Source organism: Hippoglossus hippoglossus, chromosome 21 (assembly GCF_009819705.1).
Source record: "Hippoglossus hippoglossus isolate fHipHip1 chromosome 21, fHipHip1.pri, whole genome shotgun sequence".
NCBI lineage: Eukaryota > Metazoa > Chordata > Actinopteri > Pleuronectiformes > Pleuronectidae > Hippoglossus > Hippoglossus hippoglossus.
In genome coordinates this window covers 6,343,831-6,366,005 of record NC_047171.1, presented here as the reverse complement: position 1 = coordinate 6,366,005, position 22,175 = coordinate 6,343,831, and the positions used below count along the sequence as shown (strand labels likewise).

At 42.9% G+C, this 22,175-nt stretch overlaps 1 protein-coding gene across 5 annotated transcripts in view; it reads left to right on the top strand.

The window, feature by feature from the left end:
• The window catches only part of LOC117754722 (partitioning defective 3 homolog B-like), a 194,088-nt gene that overhangs the window by 121,861 nt on the left and 50,052 nt on the right, over nucleotides 1-22,175 (top strand). For all 5 annotated transcript variants that reach the window (XM_034573866.1, XM_034573864.1, XM_034573867.1 and 2 more), the window contains exons 21-22: nucleotides 6,431-6,541; nucleotides 6,965-7,336. In XM_034573866.1, the coding sequence (XP_034429757.1) occupies nucleotides 6,431-6,541; nucleotides 6,965-7,336 (483 nt within the window). The remainder of the gene's footprint in view (nucleotides 1-6,430; nucleotides 6,542-6,964; nucleotides 7,337-22,175) is intronic.

The window sequence follows — 22,175 nt, the reverse complement described above, 5'->3', positions numbered from 1 at the left end:
ACAGACTGTGGATGTTTGCTGTAAACGCCCCTTTAAAGTGGACAGCTGGCTGTGTCATGTGAACTGCTGCCACCTGCCAGTCAGTTATGCCAATCAAGTGTGTGTCGAGTTGTGTGTGTGTGTGCGTGTAGGGTGGTAGTCGTCCTATGTTATGAATATTCATGTAGTGATAAAACACGATTGGTCACACGGTCAGATGGTTGTCATCTATTTGGCACATGGTTTCTGTGAATATTCCTCAGACACTTTGTGTGTGTGTGTGTGTGTGTGTGTGTGTGTGTGTGTGTGTGTGTGTGTCTCTGTGTATTCTCTGCAAATTGATGTCAGTTGTGTGACCCTTTGTTCTTCTCTGATCTATATATCTTTCTTCCTTCTTATTCAAACAGATATGCCTGATATTGAAACAAATCTGGCAACCCTTTGCCTCGGAACATTCATATTGCACAGACACACACGCACACAAACACACACACCTACAACCATAACTTATTGGTCAACAAACATAATTGCCATGGGTTGAGAGTTTGGATCTTAAGTGGAAATGTCGTCTGTGTGTGTGTGTGTGTGTGTGTGTGTGTGTGTGTGTGTGTGTGTGTGTGTGTGTGTGTGTTATTGAAAGCGAGAGACTGTTCAAATGAATATATGTAAATCTATTAGGTGCGATTGGGAGAGGACGAGGTCTACCAGACCCAGAGAGGGACAGACGCTGCTGTTGCCAGTGCATCATGTTTATGTGACTGCTGCTGGATGTATATATGCAAGTGTGCATGCTGTTCATTTGCAGAGTTAAAGCGGCGTGAATTTATGGGAATCTATGATAATAAATGCATGGTTGCCTGCCTGGTCGTAATCATGCACTGCTGTACCCACCTCCATCTTGTCCTGCTCCATGTGGTGTGTGTGTCTGTGTGGGCTTTTGTGTATCTGTCCATATGTGTGCGTGTGTGTTTGCTGACTGTCTACCGCATAATCTACTTTCAAAAGAAACTTTTATTTAGAATGTATGTTTACCCAAGCAAAAATTTAAAATCAAAGAGCAACGTAATTGGACGCAGCCACAAAACCCCCCCAAAAAACAAAAAAAGAACTGTTACAATTAGAGCACGATCCTCTTTGAACGTTAAGTCTGTTCTCTTTCATTTTGACCTCTTATTGATGTCTATAATCACACTTTCCCACATATTTGCCCCCTTTTTCCCTTCCTTCCCCTCTCTCCACTCTCCACCTGGTCATAATGCAGTGCCTCTGTTAGACTTAAAGTGCTCCATCATCGGGACTATTAGCCCATCTGACGGTGGGGCCCATTAGGGCTGACTAGCTCCACTGTGGGGTCTATTATGGTTGAGTTCCATGCTAGGCCTATTAGCCCAGGTCTGTTCAAACTGTAGACTGTACCTGTGTGTGTGTGTGTGTGTGTGTGTGTGTGTGTGTGTGTGTGTGTGTGTGTGTGTGTGTGTGTGTGTGTGTGTGTGTGTGTGTGTGTGTGTGTGTGTGTGTGTGTGTGTGTGTGTGTGTGTGTGTGTGTGTGTGTGTAGATGAGAGGGCTGATGGTAGAAAATGGACTTGTTGCTGCGCTCCCTGTGATTAGCTGGAGACTTTCTGTTCGGTGGAGCTCTCCATTAAATCAAAAATCATCTCCAAATAGAATGAGTGTGTTTCAGGATCGTGAAAGTGGATGGAAATGTTGTATGTGGGCATGTGTCTGTTCACACCGAAGACTGCATGAAAGGATGGACTAAATGACAGCTCCCCAAAAGTAAAGCCAAAGGGTCTTGATCGCCCCCTAATGGCTGGCTGCAGTGTAGGTCATAAACCAAGCCTCCGACACTCCTCCATGTTAGTGGATGGGGCATGGACCTCATAAAAGTAAAAGTACACATCAAATAATTTATTTGTTTCTGGCATTTTTTTAGATATTTTTTCACTTTTCCAGCATGTTTAGTTTTCATTTTCTTAATTGATGCTTTTAAAACGGTGGTGAAAAACAGGGTGAGATATCATTATTGACAGCTGACACTGACTCCTGATTGGTCGAGTGTGTTCATCGGGACCTCACTACAAAGGCTCCATCCCCTGATCGCTGCTGTGCAGACTCCAGCTCCAAATCCCCAAAATGGCTGCGTCTGAATCTGGCTTGATTGTGTGGACTTGATTTCTTGATAGTGGTCCCAGTCATCCATCTTTAATTACAGTCTCTTGTTGTCACACGTTCTCTGTAGGATAATTACATGTATTGCATTGTAGTATTGTTATTTTTTCTGAACATGACTTTTGCTTCGTCTGACATATTTCAATTTAATTTTGGAATTTAGTTTGGAGCAGTGTCGCATTGTGAGGATGTCACAAAATTCTATATCATCCAGATTTTTAGAGCTCATTTGAGTATCTAACACATTATTCTACTTAGTTATATATTCAGCTACATAGAGACAAACAACACAGTTAGCTTTGGGGATAGGGATTTGGGTTAGGCAACGCAGAATTTCCTCAAGTTCTTGTTTCAAGTTCTTTATACAGGACAAAACCATGTGTTCTGACCAGACATCGCTGCCATTGTTTCATAATTAGCACATGCTTGAAAGGGGTGTGTGTGTTGGTTGGAGGGGGGGGCATGACACACCAGCTTCCAATCAAACATCATGACAGGAAGTCATTGGTGTGTCACTGACTATTGTCATGCCTGCCAGTCATCTGTGTGTTTTTGTGTGTGTGTGTGTGTGTGTATGCACGCACCAGTGAACTCTCGGCTGTGAATGTGTGTGTCTCTATACAGTGTCCATCTTCTGATATATTTCTGTGTGTGTGTGTTTGTGTGTGTTTGTGTGTGTGTGCGTGTGCTCCTTATCGTCGCTCACTTGTCAATCACCCATTCCCTCTGGGATCCGTTTGCCAATGACAGCAAAAGGAGGCGTGTGTAAGGAGTGGCAGAGGGGGCGGAGTGAGAGAAAAGCCGAAGAATGGGTGAAGTGAGAGTCACAGATGTTTGCGCTCGTTTTCCCCTCATTTGTCAGTTGGCTTTCACCTTATGGACCATTCAGAGGCACAAGTGTGAAACAGCCCCCTGCTCAATGTTCATCGTTCCAAAACAGCCTGTATGTGTAAATATTAATGCACTCTGTGTGTGTGTTGGGGGGGGGTTGTTGTTACAAGAGGTTATATGGAGACTGCCGGGGTCGGGCATTGTGTAGTATGCAAATCTTGCAGATCCGATACCATGTCTTAAAAGCATTTTAGGTTCACGCAGATGAAACTGGAAATTCCTTTCCCCCGAAGATAACTTCTTCTTCACTGCTCCATAACAGCAGTTGTGCCGTACTGCCACTGACAGGTACTGTTTTTAGAGCGCAGAAGAAGAAGTGTTTTCTGGTAGTGCAGCGTCAGCCAGTGCTAGCTCAAATGTAAAATGAAAAAACTAAAAGAAAACCACTATCTCCTGATGGAAAAGCGGCGTCATACAAGTTTTTTTTAGTCATGACCGTCAAACTAAATAATAAGATGATTTTTGACATTCATTTTCCGATATTTGTTCTTCAAAGGGTTAAACCTGAACCAGGTCACACAACAATGAAGCAATCACCACTTCCATACATCATTAGTAGCATACACCTTTTAATTATATCAGTTGCTGTATTTTTATATGCAACGGTGTTGGACCTGTATTCGATGTTGGCAAAGTCCAGGCATAGGAATCTGTATCTGGAAGAAACTGAGCTACAACTAAACCAAAGAGACACAGCAGTCAGGCTCAAACAGTCTCTCTGACCATCTGCGGCCATGGCACGGGAAGTGGAAGTTTCTGAAAGATGTGACATATGGACAGTGTTGACATTGATGGAGTGTTCTACTGTACCTGCTGCTGCTTGATCTGTTCTAATGGAGCTGATATTCAAAAATATATCCAAGGAGATTAGCTGGAAATGTGAGTCCTCTCACTCTCAGTCTGTGTTTTATAGCCAATAAGAAAAGATGTTTTACTTTTTACAGCAGATATTGAGGCTGTACATATTGTTTACTTCTAACTATTTGGTAACTCAACAACTTTTTCATCTGACCTTTTCCTACACGGATTGAGGTTTTAAAAGAATCTGTGCACATGTTTGTAGACACATCTTTCTCACATGCAAATGAGTGAGCCATACACTTTCCATACAGATTGTGGTGTTAGATCATGAATATTCATGTCTCGTCATTCTTTTCCCACTAATGAGGTAATGTATTCATTCTAACTGGCTGCTAATCCACTGTTCTTGTGAAATGATGCTCAAATGATAATCTTGTGATTAAGAAAAAGATCATCTTCTCTGTGTGTGTGTGTTTGTGAGTCTGTGATGTGTTGTTAAAGTTACAGTTTTAAAGTTCACATTATCAACATCATCCTCATGCACATGTTACAAATTACTTTTCAGTTGGTTATATATTGTATTTTATTTTGTTTGTGTGTATTTACCTGTGCGTGCATGTCCTCATGCTGAATCGTCTCAGATGTGTTTTGTCTCTGACACCTTCTGTCCTCGCTCTGACAGCAGTGGCAGCAAAAAGGACCTTTTTTTACTCAGTATTTGATTATTCCTTTGTCCTGCCATGTTGTGATGTCTCCAGTGTGTAGCCCTCTGTTTCTTATTCTTTTACCCTCACTCACAAAAGGGCCACTTGCACACAGGAAACCAAATACACTGAAACTGTTGTTCAGTATTCAGAGAAAACTTAGTACCCTCCTGGTCAGTATATCCCTAAAATGAGGCACCTTTTTATTTTTGCAACAATTATGAATATGAGCATTTCAGTAGTTGACGAGTGTGTGCGAGCATGTGTGTGTGTGGATACCTGCTTGGAGCCTGTAGATATCTGGTGATACCCGATATGATGAGATGATGGGCTGTGTCAGGTTTGGACAAAACATTTGTGTCTGTCACATTGGCTGGGCAGATTTTTTTTCTGTAATTGGGGAAAACAGACCATTTACAATGTATGTCAGGGACAGAGAAACAAACTCAGTGCAGATTATATTAACTTCATCGGGCCTGAGTCGGGTTTGGACAAAGAAAACGTTGCATTTTGGGTTCGTGTAAGGCTCGGATCAGACAGAGATGCTGCCTGAGCCGCTCTCCAGTGTGTGTGTGTGTGTGTGTGTGTGTGTGTGTGTGTGTGTGTGTGTGTGTGAGTGTCCATGTGGATAGACCAATAATAGCATTATCAAGAGGATCTGGAGAGAGAGAGTATAACCAATTAACCTCTATTTGTCCATTATCTTTGTACATCTCTTTCCTCCATTTATATCTCCCTCACAGATCTTTGTACATCTATGTTGCCGCTACATGTAGGTAACCCTTCCATGCCTTGTTGAAATCAGTCCCCACTGTGAGGTATAAGAGAGGAAATGGGCATGACTGCATAGAGGAGAGGAGAGAAAGGCACGATAGAGGTTAAGGGTAGTGAGAGAAGTCTTAGAGAGCAGTGGGAAATGAGCAAAAATGTCAAATGAGATGAAGGGGTGAAGGCAGGGTGAGTTGTGGGTAGAGAGAGAAACGAGTGTAATGAGAGTGGAGAAAGAGGCTGAGAGGGAGGTGAAGGTAAGGAAGAATAAAGTTGACATAGGGGTAAGTGAAGGTAAGAGAGAAAGTTGAAGGAAGGGATAAGCCTCTAACACTGTAGGTAGCAGTAATTAGAGCGAGGCTTGTCCCCTGTGAGGCAAACACACACACACACACACACACACACACACACACACACGCTTAGCCTTTCATTGCCCATTGAGTCAAATAGGCTTTTATACCCCCCCAGTCCACATTAAGCATTTCAATGAAACTTATTAGCTCAACACTAATGCGCCTTCATGTTTCTAACTACTCCAATGCGCAGACATGCATATGCTAAAACATTCACTCACAAAATCACTGAGTTTCCACAAAGTCACCAGAAGTGGTAAACAGAACAGCAGACGAGAGACTGTAACATCAATAAATCCAGTGAATAAATAAAACATAAGGCATGTTTTAAGGTCACAGTTTGCCGGTTGGACATATTAACTATTTAGGAGCTTTGACTGTCCCAATTAACCACATCCTACTCACCACAAAGCTGCTGGGCTGTAAAAAGATCCTCAGTCGAAGAGAAAATACTGACAAGAGGAGACAGTGAGGGGAAAGAAGGCAGAAATTAAATAGCATTAACCACAAGTCAATGCTGGCAACGGTCTAGCAGTGGCAGCAGTGTAGGCTAAAAGACTGTGTTCATCTATGGCAGCGAAACAATCAACTGGAAGTGGTATCTTAAGCTGTTTTCAGACATGACCTGCGGATAAAGTCCAGAGAATCGGATCCGGACTTTATCCGTATTTTGCCTTTCACACAATCACAAAGCAGCGGGAGGTTCTCTGCACGGACTCTTTCTGACGTTTCTGCTGTTTGTATCACTGTTTGTCTGTTTCCAGATTTGGGAAGAAAAAGGAGGAGAAGAAGGAGGCGAAAGCTGCTCTGCAGCGACAGAAGTCTGACATCCTGAGTGATCATGAGTTTGAGAGGATGAAGGAGGAGAGAGAAAGGTGAGGAACCCTCTGGTCTTGAGATGATGATAATTTATTTTGTGGTCAGCCTCAGATTCTGTGTAGTTGTTGTGTCTTTTCTTGGTGTAGAGAATGATGTCACTCTTTTTCTGTTTTCCTCCTCCATCAAAGACGATTGATCGCCCATCTTCCTCATTGAACCCTCGGAAACTGCTTCATTAACACCTCTGCCATTATTTCTCCTGCTCTGCATTTAATTTGTTCCGTTCCCTCAATTCGTTCGATCACTCTCTACTTCTCATTTCATTCCTGAGCTCTTTACTCATGGTGCCCTTTGGAGCCATTCATTAAATTATGTTTCTTATGCAAAAGCAAACATTGAATATACAGTGAAAATAAAGATTTATTAAAAATATTTCCGTAATATTTGTTGTCCTAACCATCTCTCCATTTGTCTGTCAGAATTGAGGCAGGTCACCCTGAGCTGCGAGAGCCCCAGTCGAGAGACCAGCAAGGTGGCGGGTCCACGTATCCAGATGTTGAGGATGATGAAGCGGATCCCAACTACGCCAGAATACAAAACTTCAGGGATCGAGAGATGGGTCCAGTTCCGCAGCAACTGAGTCAGGCGCCTCCCTACAATACAATTCAGCACAGCCATGCTCACGCTGCTTCCCCGCAAAACCCCTCTGCCTTTCCCGGACATGGAAATCATGCTAACGACCCCGGAGCCGTCCCTGATGATGACCACATTGACAGGCTGTATGCCAAGGTCAATAAACCGAGGGCAGCTGGGTCTGCCTCTCCTCCTGCGCCTGCCGCTGTCAATGACAGGTAAGGCACCGTGACCTTCTCTGGATATAATAGTCTGCAAAAGGCAGTGGCCTCTCATTTTTTAAGGGTGGGAGATGTTAAAGCTTGGGTTGGTAATCCTGGAGAAACTAGCAATATATACCTCAGCCTCCCATCCGCCCTCTCGTCAAAGCTACGCCCCCTAAACACTTGAACAGGCACCGCCTCACAACTGCTAGAAGACGACACAAAGAGTTTCAGAAACAAATTACCAACACTACCTTTATTGTGTTACGACAGTTTAACATGGTTCAGTAGTTTGACACAGTGACAGTATTGGTGCATTTCTTTTGTTAGATTTAGTTTAATATTGACCAGGAACCCTCTGATTAACTGGGGCGCTCTCCTGAAGCCTGGTTCCAAGGTGATCTCCCGGGTGCCCTGACAGGTTAAGCACCCAAAGATAACAGCATTGTCTCTATGTGGGCTCACCTACCACACGGGCCGGTGTTGAGATGAAGTGGGCTGCCAGCCAGGTGTCAGAAGCCGACTGTGGAACATAGAACGTGCCCAACAAACTGTCAAATATAAATACCCCCACTCTCCCTTCTTTGAAACCCACCTTCAACAACAACCACCCCCATCCCACCTATCCCTCTTCAGTTTTGCAGTGTATTATCTTGCTGATGCTTCATATTTCTTTCTACCTTCCCTCACCTACTCCTGTCTAAATCAAGTATTTCTGCCAGAGGCCGAGTGTGTGTGTGTGTGTGTGTGTGAGAGCGAGAGAGAGAGAGCAAAATAGAGATGGCGGTAGACAGACAATAAGAAAAGATTGAATTGTTTGTGCTTGCTTTGAGCTTCAGTATGAGCACATGTGTACTCAAATCCCCTCGAGCATGTGTGTGTGTGTGTGTGTGTGTGTGTGTGTGTGTGTGTGTGTGTGTGTGTGTGTGTGTGTGTGTGTGTGTGTGTGTGTGTGTGTGTGTGTGTGTGTGTGTGTGTGTCTCACTTTCTTTTGAATATATCTCCCAGTACTCTACACACACACTGAGCAAGTACCTTATTTCTGTACCTGTCTTCGATTGAGGGAGTAAACCGGTTTGATGGACAGTAACAGGCTTCATATACAGACGTTGTGCGTTTTGTGTGTAATTATGCAGACGCCTGACCTTGACTTTTCGAGAATACTTCTTCAAGAATATCATCAAAGGTGCATTGCTCATGCGATGGGACCCTGTACACTTTTAACCTTAGTTTAGTTTTCACCGATCTAAGACAACACAATGGCAGGTTCTCTAACATTTTGCATGTACACAATTCCATAGTTACAAATGCTTCTTTTTAATAGAAGTGTACTTGATATCAATTGTTGTCACATTGCTAATCTGTGTCTGTTTAGTTTAATTCATCCAGTTTTTAATTAGTAAATCTTTCCTTCCAACAAGTTGTAAAATGTCTTTATTTTGGAAACTTATATCCATGACCACAGCAGTACTGGCAAATAGCACTGTTCATTTATCACCACTTCCTGAAACCTGATGATGCAGACAGAACGAAATGCAGGTATTGGCTGACAGTTATCGATGGTGCCAGGGAAGAAGGTAGTGTGTCAGCGGTGTCTGTGTGCGCCCGCTCTGTGTTACTGTTGCGCCAAGGGAGGCGAGAGCCGTGGTGTGCATATGGGAGTCGGAGATAAACCAAATCGCAGAGGAGTCCCTTCCATCAGCACCTCAGCAAAGCAATGAGCCACACCGATTTACACACACACACACACACACACACACACACACACACACACACACACACACACACACACACACACACACACACACACACACACACACGGACACAGACACACAAACAGAAGAAGAACTTACTGCCCACAAATAAAGTTGTGTGTGAATGCAAACTGAAAACAAGAGTTGGTGTGAAAACAAGACATGGATATCAAAAGTGGCTCAAAAAAGCCAAACAATGAAACTTTGTAAAACACTATTGGCTGATATTCAACTGGCCCATCTAACTGCCTAGTTTTTATTTAGGCCCATTCAGGTACAGCTTAACAAATACCCAGTTAGTTTAGACAGTGGAAATAGATATCATCATAATATCAATCATGTAAAAACATATCCAAGTCGATCAATATACTATATAAGACTAAAGACTTTATGTCTTATATTTCTCAGATATTGTTCCATACATTACCTGAAAAATGGGAAATACACACAAATTGGGGGTAAGGGTGTTTTTATATCTTTTATTACTCATATTACAAAAAAGAGCAATGAAATCATCACTTAATCACACAATAAAGAACCAGCTAATGACCTGTTTACAAAGTTACAGATATTAAAATCTTAATGATTTAGTTGATTATAGAATAGGACAAATAATATATAGCGTGCACACATGCTTGTGTTTAAAAAGATGGGGCAAGGACTAATATGAAAAATAGAGGCATTTCAATAAAAGGGATGAAACTATGGAACAATCTTGAGGATGAGTTGAAAGCATTTAAAAGAATGAACATTATCTAAAGATTGTTTAAAAATAGAGATTTAGAAAAATATGAACTTTGATAATTGAAAATATGACAAATACATTTCTGTGATATCGACTTAGGCTTTATGCAGTTGTGTGTGTTTTTTTTCTCAGTAGTGCTACCTGTCGTTAATCTCTGGTCACCGACTGTCAGGGACACACAGTGGAGCTGCATCTGTATCAGCTATTTTCTATTGCCTCTGCGTGCCCATGCAGTGAGACGGCTCGTAAACGCAGACAGCGAGCTCTCATATCTGCAGGTGTCTCTGTGGTACGTGTGCAATGAAAAGAATCAAAACAAGAGGAAGTCAGTGGAAGCAGCTGCTGAAAATAAGGCCTGGAGTCTGTTTAAAACTGATGAACCTCAGCAGAGGAGCAACATTTAACAACAGTGATGAAGATGAGAGCCGATGAACAGATGATGCTCGGGTGCATGTTTGGTCGCCGGGACATTTTTGACCACTATGTGCGCTTGTTGTCTGTCCAATAGTCCAGCCCATTATTTTGTAGAAGATATATATATATATATATTTAGATCTTAAAGTATAGTCAGTCATATTCTCCAGCATATACGTGTACGCTCGTGTGCTTGGCTGCATCTATGTGCATCTCCGTGTCTATATGTGAGAGTTATTGGATTTTCTATCGTCGGTTGTTTGATTTAAACAGCTCTATTATGGACAGACAGTTATTTAACCACACACCGTACAGTGATATATCACACCGTCTGCTTCTCAACTAGCCCAGCACCTTTAATTCTAAAGGGCACAGCCAGCTTAATTCCTTATGCATGGCAGAGTTTAAGGCAGAGTCATTTAGTAAACCAATCACACACATGCACACTCACACTCACACACACACACACACACGCTTATACACACATGCACACACTCACACACACACTGTGAGAGACAGAGAGAAAAAGGTTGCACACACAAAAGCATGACTGTGTTTTAGAGCAGAAGCACGGATACATTCTCTCTCATACTCACTCTTATAAACAAGACAATATTTAATTATCCATCTCCCTGGATAATATACTCCACCACTTTCCGTCTCTGTTTTTCTCCCTGCCACTCTGCTCAAAGGAAGTAACGTTGTGTCATTGTTTAGTATGATTGGAACGCTCTCCTTTTAAAGCTGAGGGTAAACAATGTGCGTGTTTTCAGGCTGTTTTTTTATTGTTGATCAGATCTCTGAAGTCTACAGTGCAATGTTAAAACCTTTACAGTGTTTCATGTAGTTAGTTAAGTCATCGGGGGTCAAAAAGCCAGGTAAGTGTTGATGGACTGTTGCTGATGGTGTGTTCACAGCAAATGTCGCGGGTCAAAGTTCACCAGAGTTGAACTCCACGTGAAGCCACACGGTGGATTTGCTTCGCCACAGAAAGCTCATGGTGTATTCACCCCTCAGAAGTGAACAGGAGGCGAATGGTCACCACTGCAGCATTTGCGTATGTGTGACTGTTCTGTTGATGACACAATGTGATAGACATGGAACTTGCGTCATTCACATTCAAGCGGGAAAAAAATTGTGTGACGCGATGCCACTACATGTTGAGAATGAATGATGGATCCACACACAACAGTACCAACTTCTCCAGCATTTCCACAGCAGGTACAAGAGCTTTCTTCACATCAGCCTCCTGCTCTCCTCTTCTCTGGAGGAGAACCCAGTTGTCGCAGGTTGTTTACTTGCGTTGCTGGAGTTCGTAAACATGAATGAGGGCCCAGTCACACATACGTAAATGTATCCGGGGGCGAACCTTTGCCTCCCGTTCACTTCCAATCTGTGCGAGGGAAGACGTGAATAAAACATTGGCTTCTTGTGGCAAAACAAATCCCATCGTGGTTTCACGTGGAGTTCAACTTTGTTTAACTTTGTCCCACGGTATTCAGTTCACATTTGCATATGTGAGATCGGGCCGTGATCCTTTAGCCAAACCTACGCAACTAATGTGATGCAGAAATTCGCTTTGCATTTGATATGAACGCAGCATTAATTGATTATGATTTGGACAAACAGTCATGCTGTTAGCTTCTACCCTCCTGCAGCTCCTCTGCCTCTCGTCCATGTCAGTACCACGGATCCGAAGGCCTCAGTGGCTTCTATAGGGACGGAGGTAGTAAGAGAAAAAAGGGCTCGAGCGAAGGAGCTCTTCAGAAGATTCTCAAGTAGCCCTTCTCTGCCCACCTTCTGCATGCAAACACACACACACACAAACACACCCTCTCACACACACACACTGTAAACACTTACACACTGTCTTCCTCGCTCCCTCTCTTCCCCTCACTACAGCTGCTCCCTTCTTCTGCGCTCACACACTTAAGTGCATGTACAAAATGGGGGTAGTTACCATGTCAGATTCACACACATCCACACAGCCAGAGTCCATTTTCTGAAGTGACCACCTAAGCCTTGAATGAGTGCTGCCCTCAGCTTTCTTGAGTGGGTGCCCCTTCCCACCCTCACCCAACCACCACCACCACTGTGCCCCTCACAGGTTACCATAACAACCACAACCTCTGGCACTCCACCAATTAGAAAACAATCAGCCTGGAGAGACCAGAGTGGGGTGAGCTGGAGAGAGGGATGGAGAGAGGGGGAGAGAGGGGGAGAGAGGGACTGTTGCACATGCTGAGCAGAGAAGACAACATGAAAAGAAAGAAAAAAGGGAATTTGGTTAACATCTTACAAGGAGAACGCACAGCTCCTCCTTATCTCAGACGACTAATAAGAGTACAAATTATCATGAATTATATTATTATAATAATACGCCTTTGCTCATGATGCTGCTTGTCCTGAGACAGTGTCGGGCGAGGATGTGCGCGATGGATTGGTCACTGCGTTCACCATCTGTGAAATTGACACGACTGACTCAATGACTCAAGCTTGAGGCACGGTGACTGAATGCAATCTGTTCTGAAACGATAGGTGTCGCAGCCGAGAAAAATAAAGAAGAAACTGTTCTGGTTCTGGTTTGTTTCCTCCTGGAGCACTGCTTTGGGCTTGTACACGTTTATTTGCCTTGAAAAACTGGTAGTTTCCTACCCCCTCTGCCATCTCCCTCCAGGACACATCAGAATATCTCTCCGTATCTGATATCTGATCCCTTGTAAATCAGAGATGTCTGTAGAGACGGGCCTGTTAGCAGACTTAAGCCTCCACCTCAAATCCATGTGGCACTAGCCGCGCCACGCACACCAAGATACAAACGTTGGGAGGTGCCCAGCCCACTGAGATGACGTCGCACGCCAGGAGGGGATGGAGAGCATAAACCCAAGCTTTAGAGAATCCTGTTAATTCGACCCTGTGGTCAGGATTAAACCTGCAGCATGTACTGTTATTATAGGCTATGATTTATGTAGTGTTTTTATGTGAAGGAACTCTAAAGATTGTAGATTATCTGTTGCCAGTGCAGTCGTTGTATTAAGCTAAATAAACCTCTTCTGGAATGATGCAGTGTTTCCACTTAGATAACAGACAAAGTTCCTGCTCTGCCGCCCCCCCCTCCTTGTTGTTGTTGCTCCATTTGTATTTGTTTTGGGTTCGCTTGACTAAAGAGGATAAACATGTTGGAAGTGATTTTTGCCGTTGGCTTTCACCCGTCCCACCATCTGCCACTGCGAGAAACTCTGCAAACTTTTGCTGTTTGTACTGGAAGAGCAGCCGTCCTCTTACTGCTTTGTATCGTACACTAATACGCTTTCCTTCTGTTGAGCAATCCACCAGATTTCCTTGTAAATGTTACCCAATTAAAAACACAGCGTTGCAGTTGCTCGGCCTCTCGGTGACATTTATATCACAAACACTGGATTGATGACATGCTATGTAAAGACACATGGATTATAATTTACACAGCTGTAACATCTGCTGTAATGTCCCAAACTTATTGAAGCGTTAATGTATAGATTGTTATAGCCTTGTGAATGTGTGGCTGTGAACAACGTACACTCCCAAAATGTGCGTTAAGAGTCTGGAATGAAGACACACAGAGACATGGAGGGAGTTCATACAGGAAAGAGAGATGAGCTTTTAGCTTTGCTTGGCCAGTCACTGGAGAGGCTTTCTGTCCTCCATGTTAATTAATCAGACGTTCTCTCAGCTTATTGAGTGCCACATAGACACAAAGAGACACACACACACACACACACACACTTTCGGGGCTGCCAGGTTGTTCAGTGCAAGCGCGCTGTTTTCCACATCACTTTTTCTATGTAGATAATTAGTCTAGGTGGGGTGGAGCGGAGATTTAGGTGTGTGTGTGTGTGTGTGTGTGTGTGTGTGTGTGTGTGTGTCAGTTCGCAGAACACTGAACTGAACAATCAGTTACCATTGCCATTGTCGTGAATGCTTGTTGTTGTCACTTGCGTTGCAGCCACTGCTGCTACAGAGCACTGGTCACCTCTTTATTCAAAGTTTATTAATATTGCACAGACTGTGTTCAAATTACACCAGATCCGACACTACTCTTTCTTAGACCCTTTACAATACACATGCAAAGTGTGAAGCGGATTGACAGGTCTAGAGATAACCGATTCAGACACACAGACAGAGATTTCTGGAACTAGTGGATGGATAAAGCCAAACTTTCCCTCATCTCAGTCAACTTTTTTTTACCTGCAGCATATTTAAAGTCTCATTTATAAATGTGGGTACAAAGAATATCGCATTGTTATGCAAACTCATTAGAAAGGAATGTGGATTTCTTTAGCTCATTTAAAATCAGAGAGAAACAAGTAGATTCAAGGACTGTGACGGATATGAGAGAGAAGTTTGGAGTGTTTTGCAGCTAAAGGGAGGTAAAGTGGAAGGTTAAGTGGGATTAGGAATAGAGGGGAAGTAGAGTAGAGAAAGAAAAAGGGGGGAAAGGGGGTGAGACAGAAGAGAGGTACAGAAGGCCAGACTCGGTTCGGAGCTAAAAGAACAAATTAGTGGGTGGAAGTGCTACAGAAAAGAGGGGATTTAATTGTAAGAGCAGGAAGAGAGAGAGAGAGAGAGAGAGAGATACAGACAAGTGAAAATCGAGGACAACGGTGAGGAGAAAAAGAAAGAGGATAAAGAAAACGACTGAGGGTCAGTGCATGTTTAGAGCTTTAAAAAATGAAAGAGAAGAGGAATATTTGAAGGAGACAACATCGGGTCCGAATTTCTTTGGGGCTGCAAATGAGTCATGAATGGACCCAAGTAGATGCGGGGATGAGAAAAGGAGAACAGAAGAGTTATCGAGGGATTCAGAGGGGAGGAGAGGCTAAGTGGGTGTTTTGGGATAATTCGGCAGATGAAATGGGGGGGGGGAACGGGGTGAAGACATGCAAAGAGAATGGGGGGGGGGGGGGGTCAGTGAATTTCTTGGGCTGAAAGGGCAAACTAGACGGAGAAAAGGAGATGGGAACGTAGCAAATAAATGAAGGGAGATACTCAGAGGAAGAGGACTAAAAAAGAGAAACGAGAAGAGGTGGTGGGGGGGTGGGGGGGTAAAGAGTGTGTGTTTTCCGGACTCAAAAGCGTGTGATTCAGCTTGGCTAATAAGGAAAAGCTCTCAAGAGGCACTAGTCGGCTCCATCCCTTCCTCCCCCTTGCTCTCTTTCCGTCAATAGACCCTTTCTAGGTCTCTCCTTCCCCCTGTTGCACTATCTTCCTCTCATTTATGATTTCCGCCTCTCGTATTTACACAAGTAGTTCTCAATGAAAAAATAAATTCCATGCAAAGGACATCCGGCTGCGATGGAGCACGCACGCGGTAAAAGGACACATGGGCACATCCACTTAGGCTCTTAAAAGGACACACAAACACAACGGGCATGCTGAAAGTTTCGAGCCACAAAAGATGTACACTCATGACGGAGTTAGCTTTGTCCTTTCTCCATGTTATTTTCCATGTAAATTTGCTCTTCCTGACTTGTATCCTATACATATTTCATACAGCACGTCATTTAACTGTAATGCACTGCAGCTTTCTATCATATAACCTCGACTACAGATGCTAATTAGCTTCATATCTAACTCTGGCTCAGTTGTTGTGTTGTGCTTGGCTTCCATCAAGTTGTGTGTTTAGATAAACATTAAAGTTCATATTTGGTGTTGAAGGTTGAGCTGGCTGATTTTAGGAAAAGTTCTCGGGGGTGAAATTAATGTGGTTATGAGGACTTTGTCTGAGCTTATGCTTAATGGAATATAATTAAACTACCCTGGTTGAGTCCACAAATTCAACACATATTTGAATAATCAGCAAAGAAGAAGTTAAGGTCAGCTAGAGGGACTTCTCAAGGCTTTTGGATGATTAGTCCAGCTTGTATATCAATGTAACTAGAGTAAAATGGCTTCATTATATACATTTATTCTCTAGGTCTCTGCCAGTTTGTCAGTAGATCTTTTTTTATCTCTCATTTTGTGGGATTTGGTGACAGTCAATTAATCAGTTTAATTTGTCTTAAATCGTATACAGAGGTAGACTCACTGCTTTACAGTAAAACATAGAGCCCATTAAATAAAATGAGAAAATATGTATTGATATTCCACACTAATAAAAATCACCCGTACAGTGTATTTATGGTCAAGTTTGCTTTTAAAAGAAGATGCAACCGACATCAGGTCAACAGGCAGTTTGTGACTATGAAATCAATTCTATACTGTAGCTGTAGCTGCAGCCACTGAAATGCTTTCAGCGCAGGTGTGATATATATTATATATTTCCTTTCAAATTAGCAGTGGCTGAAGGATTCTGGTTGAGCTGGAGCTATTGTTTAAATGACCTGTTTGGATATTGCCTGATATCTTAGTTTTCCCTGCACTTGTTGTCCTGTACGATGTCTACGGAGAGAAACTTCCTAAACTTTCCAAAACCTTTACCCTGATCCTTCACCTGATATCGGTTGTTTTAAAGACAAAGACAAATAGCCAGTTCTATTGTTTATTATTACGAGGACTTGTCCCAAAGATAACACAGAGAAGGCTGAGCTGGCTACACGTTCACCATGAAAAGCCACAACAACCGGAATGTGTCATGTCGGGCTGGGTGTGTTCTTTCTTGCAATTTTCTGGTTCGGGTAGAGGTGGTTAAAAGTGGATACAACATATAGCAGGTTGAAGCAAATGTGAAGTAATTATGTGCTTTTTATTTCCACAAAATGAACTTAATCAACATAAACAAGCGAGGCGGTAGTAGTATATTCCCACGAATATGATTGTGACATTGATTTCTAATCCAATGTGTATTTTCAACATGTTTACAGCCTCACAGTCAAATCCATTAGAGGTTATGCGTTATATATAATTTTCCTAACTTTGCCTTGTGTAATGCTTTAACACGTACATGCCAGGTATCTCTGATTGGCCGGTTAAACCCTTTTTGTCGAGTATGAATCCACCTTCATCTACAGTTTGTGTGTTTGGCAGTGACATTAGGCAAAAAGACATCGTGACACACACACACACGACTGTTGAAGTCAAAGGAGAACGCAGAGCCAGACAGCTCGCTCTCTGAGTGTGTGCGGCCCGTTCACCACCTGTAGCGCTCCCTCTTTCTCTGCCTGTCACACACACACACGTACGCATACAGAGAAAGAAGTCTTGTCTAAATAATGTCATGCCAGATGATATTCAGTCTGTATATTAGCACACACACACACACACACACACACACACACTCACTGATTGTCATGACGATTGGATGCCAGCCTCCTTTGCCACTGCGAGTGTCTCTCTTACACACGCAGCCATTTAGACAGCTAGTCTGATTAATGTCATGGCAGTCGATAGAGCGCTAATTACTCCCCGTGCTTAGACGGCGCCACGGAAAGAACAGTGTCATATCCTGTCAGCCGCATTTAAAAAACATGTGTCACTTCCTGTTAGCCTGTAGAGGAGAAGAGAGCAACAGAGCCACCTGACAGCACACACCACATACACAACTGCAGTGTTATTACCAAGTCTTTCGTTCACTCAACCTCTCTCCCTCCTTTCTTGCCCCTGTCCGTCCCGTCCCGTCCCCCCCCCTCTGACCCACCTGCCGGAATTGGCGATCTTTTGTTGTCAAACTTCATTAGCGGAGAAGTCGGCTAATTAGAGCCAAGCAGAAGCTTGGGAGATTAGGAGGCGGGAGATGATGGAAGGCGAGACGAGTGGGGGGAAGTGGAGGCAGGGGCAGAGGAGATGGAGATGAGCAGATGATGAAGAGATTAAGATGGGGAGGAGAGATGGATGGTGTCGAGTTGGGATGGAAACGACAGCGGTGATGATTACCTGTGCAAACCGTGGAGGGGTAGGAGGAGGCGAGAGAGTGAGAAAAAGGTTGAGTGGAGGTGTGAGAGATGGAAAATGGAAAGAGTGACGGAAATTTACTGCCCTTAAAAATAAATATGTGAAAAGAAAAGAGAAAGCACAGCAGAAACATCAAAATGACGGAACACACAGGATGGAGAAATGTAAAGAAAGCTCAAACCCATGTCCCCACGTGATGGACTGTAACTCACACCGACTACTTTGTTGTGTTATTTTTAAGCAATCCCATGCGTGTGTGTGCACGTGTGTGGGTGTGAGTGTGTGGGTGTGTGTGTGTGTGCAAGCAGGCGAGTAAAACAAGAGATACAAGAGTCAGCGAGAGACAGAGATAATGTATCGACCTGCTTCAGTTGCTGTGGTCTGCTAACGATCCTCTACTCTACAACTAGACACTGGGGACTACACAGACACACACACACACACACACACACTCACACACTCACACACTCACACACTCACACACACACGGACCAGCATGCATTTGTGGACATTTGGAGGGAAAAAGACAACTCCCTGTCGTCATCATCAGTCAACATTAAGCTTCATTTCCTACATCGTTCTTCCCCGATTACTATCGACTGTGGTCTGAGGCCCCGTCAGAACCCAGAGATGACACTGACCCTAGAATCATTTTTACACTTTGCTCCTTAATGAGGTCAGATGGTTGAAATACAAATTAATTCCTTAACTTTTTTAACACCATGAAGAATTATATTGCAGTTCAATTTAATTAAGCAGTCGTGTATAATTAAATTCATGATATTTGTATCCTTGACTTATCTAAAGGTCCCCGCATGTCACTTGAATAGGAAGTCGATGTTCATTTAGGCCACATCCATACAAACGTTTTGTTTGAATACAGTGTTTTCAAACTCAAACGATCTAGGCCCACACAAGCTTTATAGCCTTGTAATATTAATGCCCGTGTACACAGGATTTCCTAAATAGTAGCTAAAATGCATTATTTAACTGCACAACAGCTGTTAGCAGAGACATAAGGAAACACAACAGCAACACTTTGTAATTGAATATCCATGTTGTGTTCAACACTGGCAGCTGAGGATGACGCCGGTTGTTTTCTTCTTGAAGGGTGTCATATAACAGGAGTCTCACAAAGCAGCTTAGGCTACGTTGTGACCCAAAAGACCCAATCAGCAAACGGTTGTGAGTTTCTACGTCATCGCTTCCAAATTACCACATTTTCCGCCCGTCCGGACTAAAACGCTGCCCCAGAGTTTACAAACTTCTCCGTTTTAGTGGCTCTTTCGCCCGGTTGACTTCGTGAGCTTCCACACTGCCTGCGTGAGCCGCACTGTCACAGTCATCCCTAACTCTGACATTTCTAAAGAACATTTATTGTTTGCCGCATTGATCAGCGACAGCAGGACGCAAAGTCGCACATTTTTCTACTTTCTTAAAAAAAGGGGCTGAAGAAGGCATGCATGTGTTTACAGTATGCACCATCTCTTAAGCTTTTCAATCAATTGCAGTTTGTTTTCGAGCTTTATTGATTTTCCCAAATTGCCGTCATGACTTTGTGTTTGTGCTAATGAAAGGAAATCTGACTTTTACTACTTTCTCAGAAGGTCAACAGCTCTGCAAGCCGGGCACATTTTTATCCTATTAAAGTCTTGTGTATGTAGAGGAGACTAGACTGGACGTCACATGTGTGTCGCATGTATGTGTGTCATCTGTATGTGTGTCGTCTGTAGTTCTTTGGACATTTTCATTTCAGATTTATGAAACCTTTTCGCTCAGTCATCCGTCAGAGAGCACTACAAATATTTGCTCGACCTTTGCTTCCTCTCTGCGTCTCTCTCTCTTCCCTCTTCTTTTATAGTGCATCCATCTTTTCATCTGTCACTGTCGTCCTTTCTCTAAATCCCTAATTCATTTTTCTGATGGAGGGAAAATGCAGATAGATCTTCAGGTGCTTATGACAAATCGCAGTGTTTTCTTCCAGACTGCAGCACTGGTGTTGGTTAATGGATTCGTCACATCACTGCATGGATTTGAATTATTAATTATCTTGCAAAGCCAAGTCTTAAGTCCAGGCGGGGCTGATAATAATGCCTTTCCAAGGTTTTTAGATGTAACACAAGCATTAAAGATTAAATGAATAAAACATCTGTCAGACAGTTTTGTGCTTAGTGCATTGTTTCCTGAATGGATTGTGTTGCCACAGGAATTGATAGATCTCACATTATGTCATTAGAAATTAATGGGAAATATACATGACCTTTGAACACATATTACATTTCAACCCTGCCCCAATGCCAGACTCTTATAGACGGCAAGATCCCAAAATGAATTTAAAACCAAACCAGAGAGGATATTACAGAAAGGTGTGACTTGGAAAAAAACAAGAAATTGTACCTCTTATAACCAGTCTTGTAAATATTTATAGGCTTTAATGACGAGGATGTATTCCTTTACCGCGGACGTTGATATATTTAAGGGCCCATCTCACCATGTTATTAATGGAACAGAAAGTCTTAATTATTAATAGGAGCATTATTAACAGCTATGCCGAGTTTCCCGGCCTGATTTTAAACATTTATAGAATTATTATTGGTGTGACAGAGCAAGAGCAAGAGATTGATCTCCCTGTGTGCGTGCATGTGTGTGTGCGTGTGTGTGTGTGTAGGTGAATAGGCAGAATTTTTTCCCACTGAAATAAGCCTTTGCTTTCATTTCGAAACATATGACTCATTATTGTCGGCTTTACAATCGAACTATAAAATTTGAAATGTATGACACGTATCTGAAGTCATTCCTGAAGTGGAAGTGTCAGCAGGTCATGGATACACAGTCACACTGTATCACACACAAGCACATGGACAACACCACACTATTTGGCTGCAGCCACATGAACCAAACCTTCTGTTGTTCAGTGACCACAATGGTCGTTAAAAAGTGAAGTCATGTAATTCTACTTCTTTTACAACATGTTTCTCCACAGCTAATCAATGACTTTCTCAGTTACAGAGTATGTGTGGTAATTGAGTGTGTGTTTGTGTGTGTGTATGTCCATGTTTATCATATTTATTTCTTCTTGGGCCCACCCTCTTCCTTTTATGTGGGGTCATAAATCGTATAAAATAACCTGTGTGTGTGTGTGTGTGTGTGTGTGTGTGTGTGTGTGTGTGTGTGTGTGTGTGTGTGTGTGTGTGTGTGTGTGTGTGTGTGTACATGCACGCTTAGGAGTGTTTATGTGTGTATGTGTCTGTGTGCATAAATGAATGTTGTGTACATTTTACTGCCTTACTCTCCCAGGCCCTCTGTCAACAAATCAGACCAGAGGGTGAGGGCATGTGCATGTGTGTGTGTGTGTGTGTGTGCGTGTGCATGTGCGTGTGTGTGTGAGCATATTTGCATGAATTGTGTATCATCTGGGCCTCCTCATGAAACAAATCATTCCTACCGTGTCGATGAACATGGAAAAGCACAGCAAAGAAGAACATGCTCAAGCTGGACTAGAGCGGAGTAAAATGTAATAGAATGTGAGAATTCAACGTTCAAATTTCACCTCAAACAAGCGATGATATAATTGTACAGAGCTGTGTAGAAAAGTGCTGTGTGTGAGCAGTGCACCAGTTTATTTCTGTCTGTCTCTGTTACGTGATGGCCTTGTGATGAGCTGCCAGTTTGCCTCAGGTGAATCTCTCTGACTAACATTCTGGGTCACTACAGTCGCTGTGATGCTGAACAAGGTGCTGAAGATGATATATACAGTATTGAGATGTTTTTTAAAAAAAAGACATTTTGGATCTAGAAAAGGGCTTTTTGTGTGTTTACGTTACGTGAAGGCCAACGTTGGTTCTCCTACGCATTTGGAAGGGAAGGGGTGATGCAAGTTAATTCAATTGGTTGCAATCTGCAACTTTGCCCCTAGATGTCACTAAATCCTACACACTGTACCTTTAAACCGAATAAGAGACAGGTCAAGCTACAGTAAAAAAAGCCGTGTTGGTCATGGGGTTCATTTCGCTGCGCTCTAAATCTACTCTTTGCACAGTAGATGCTGTGTTACTGCTGACACAGCTCTCTGTCT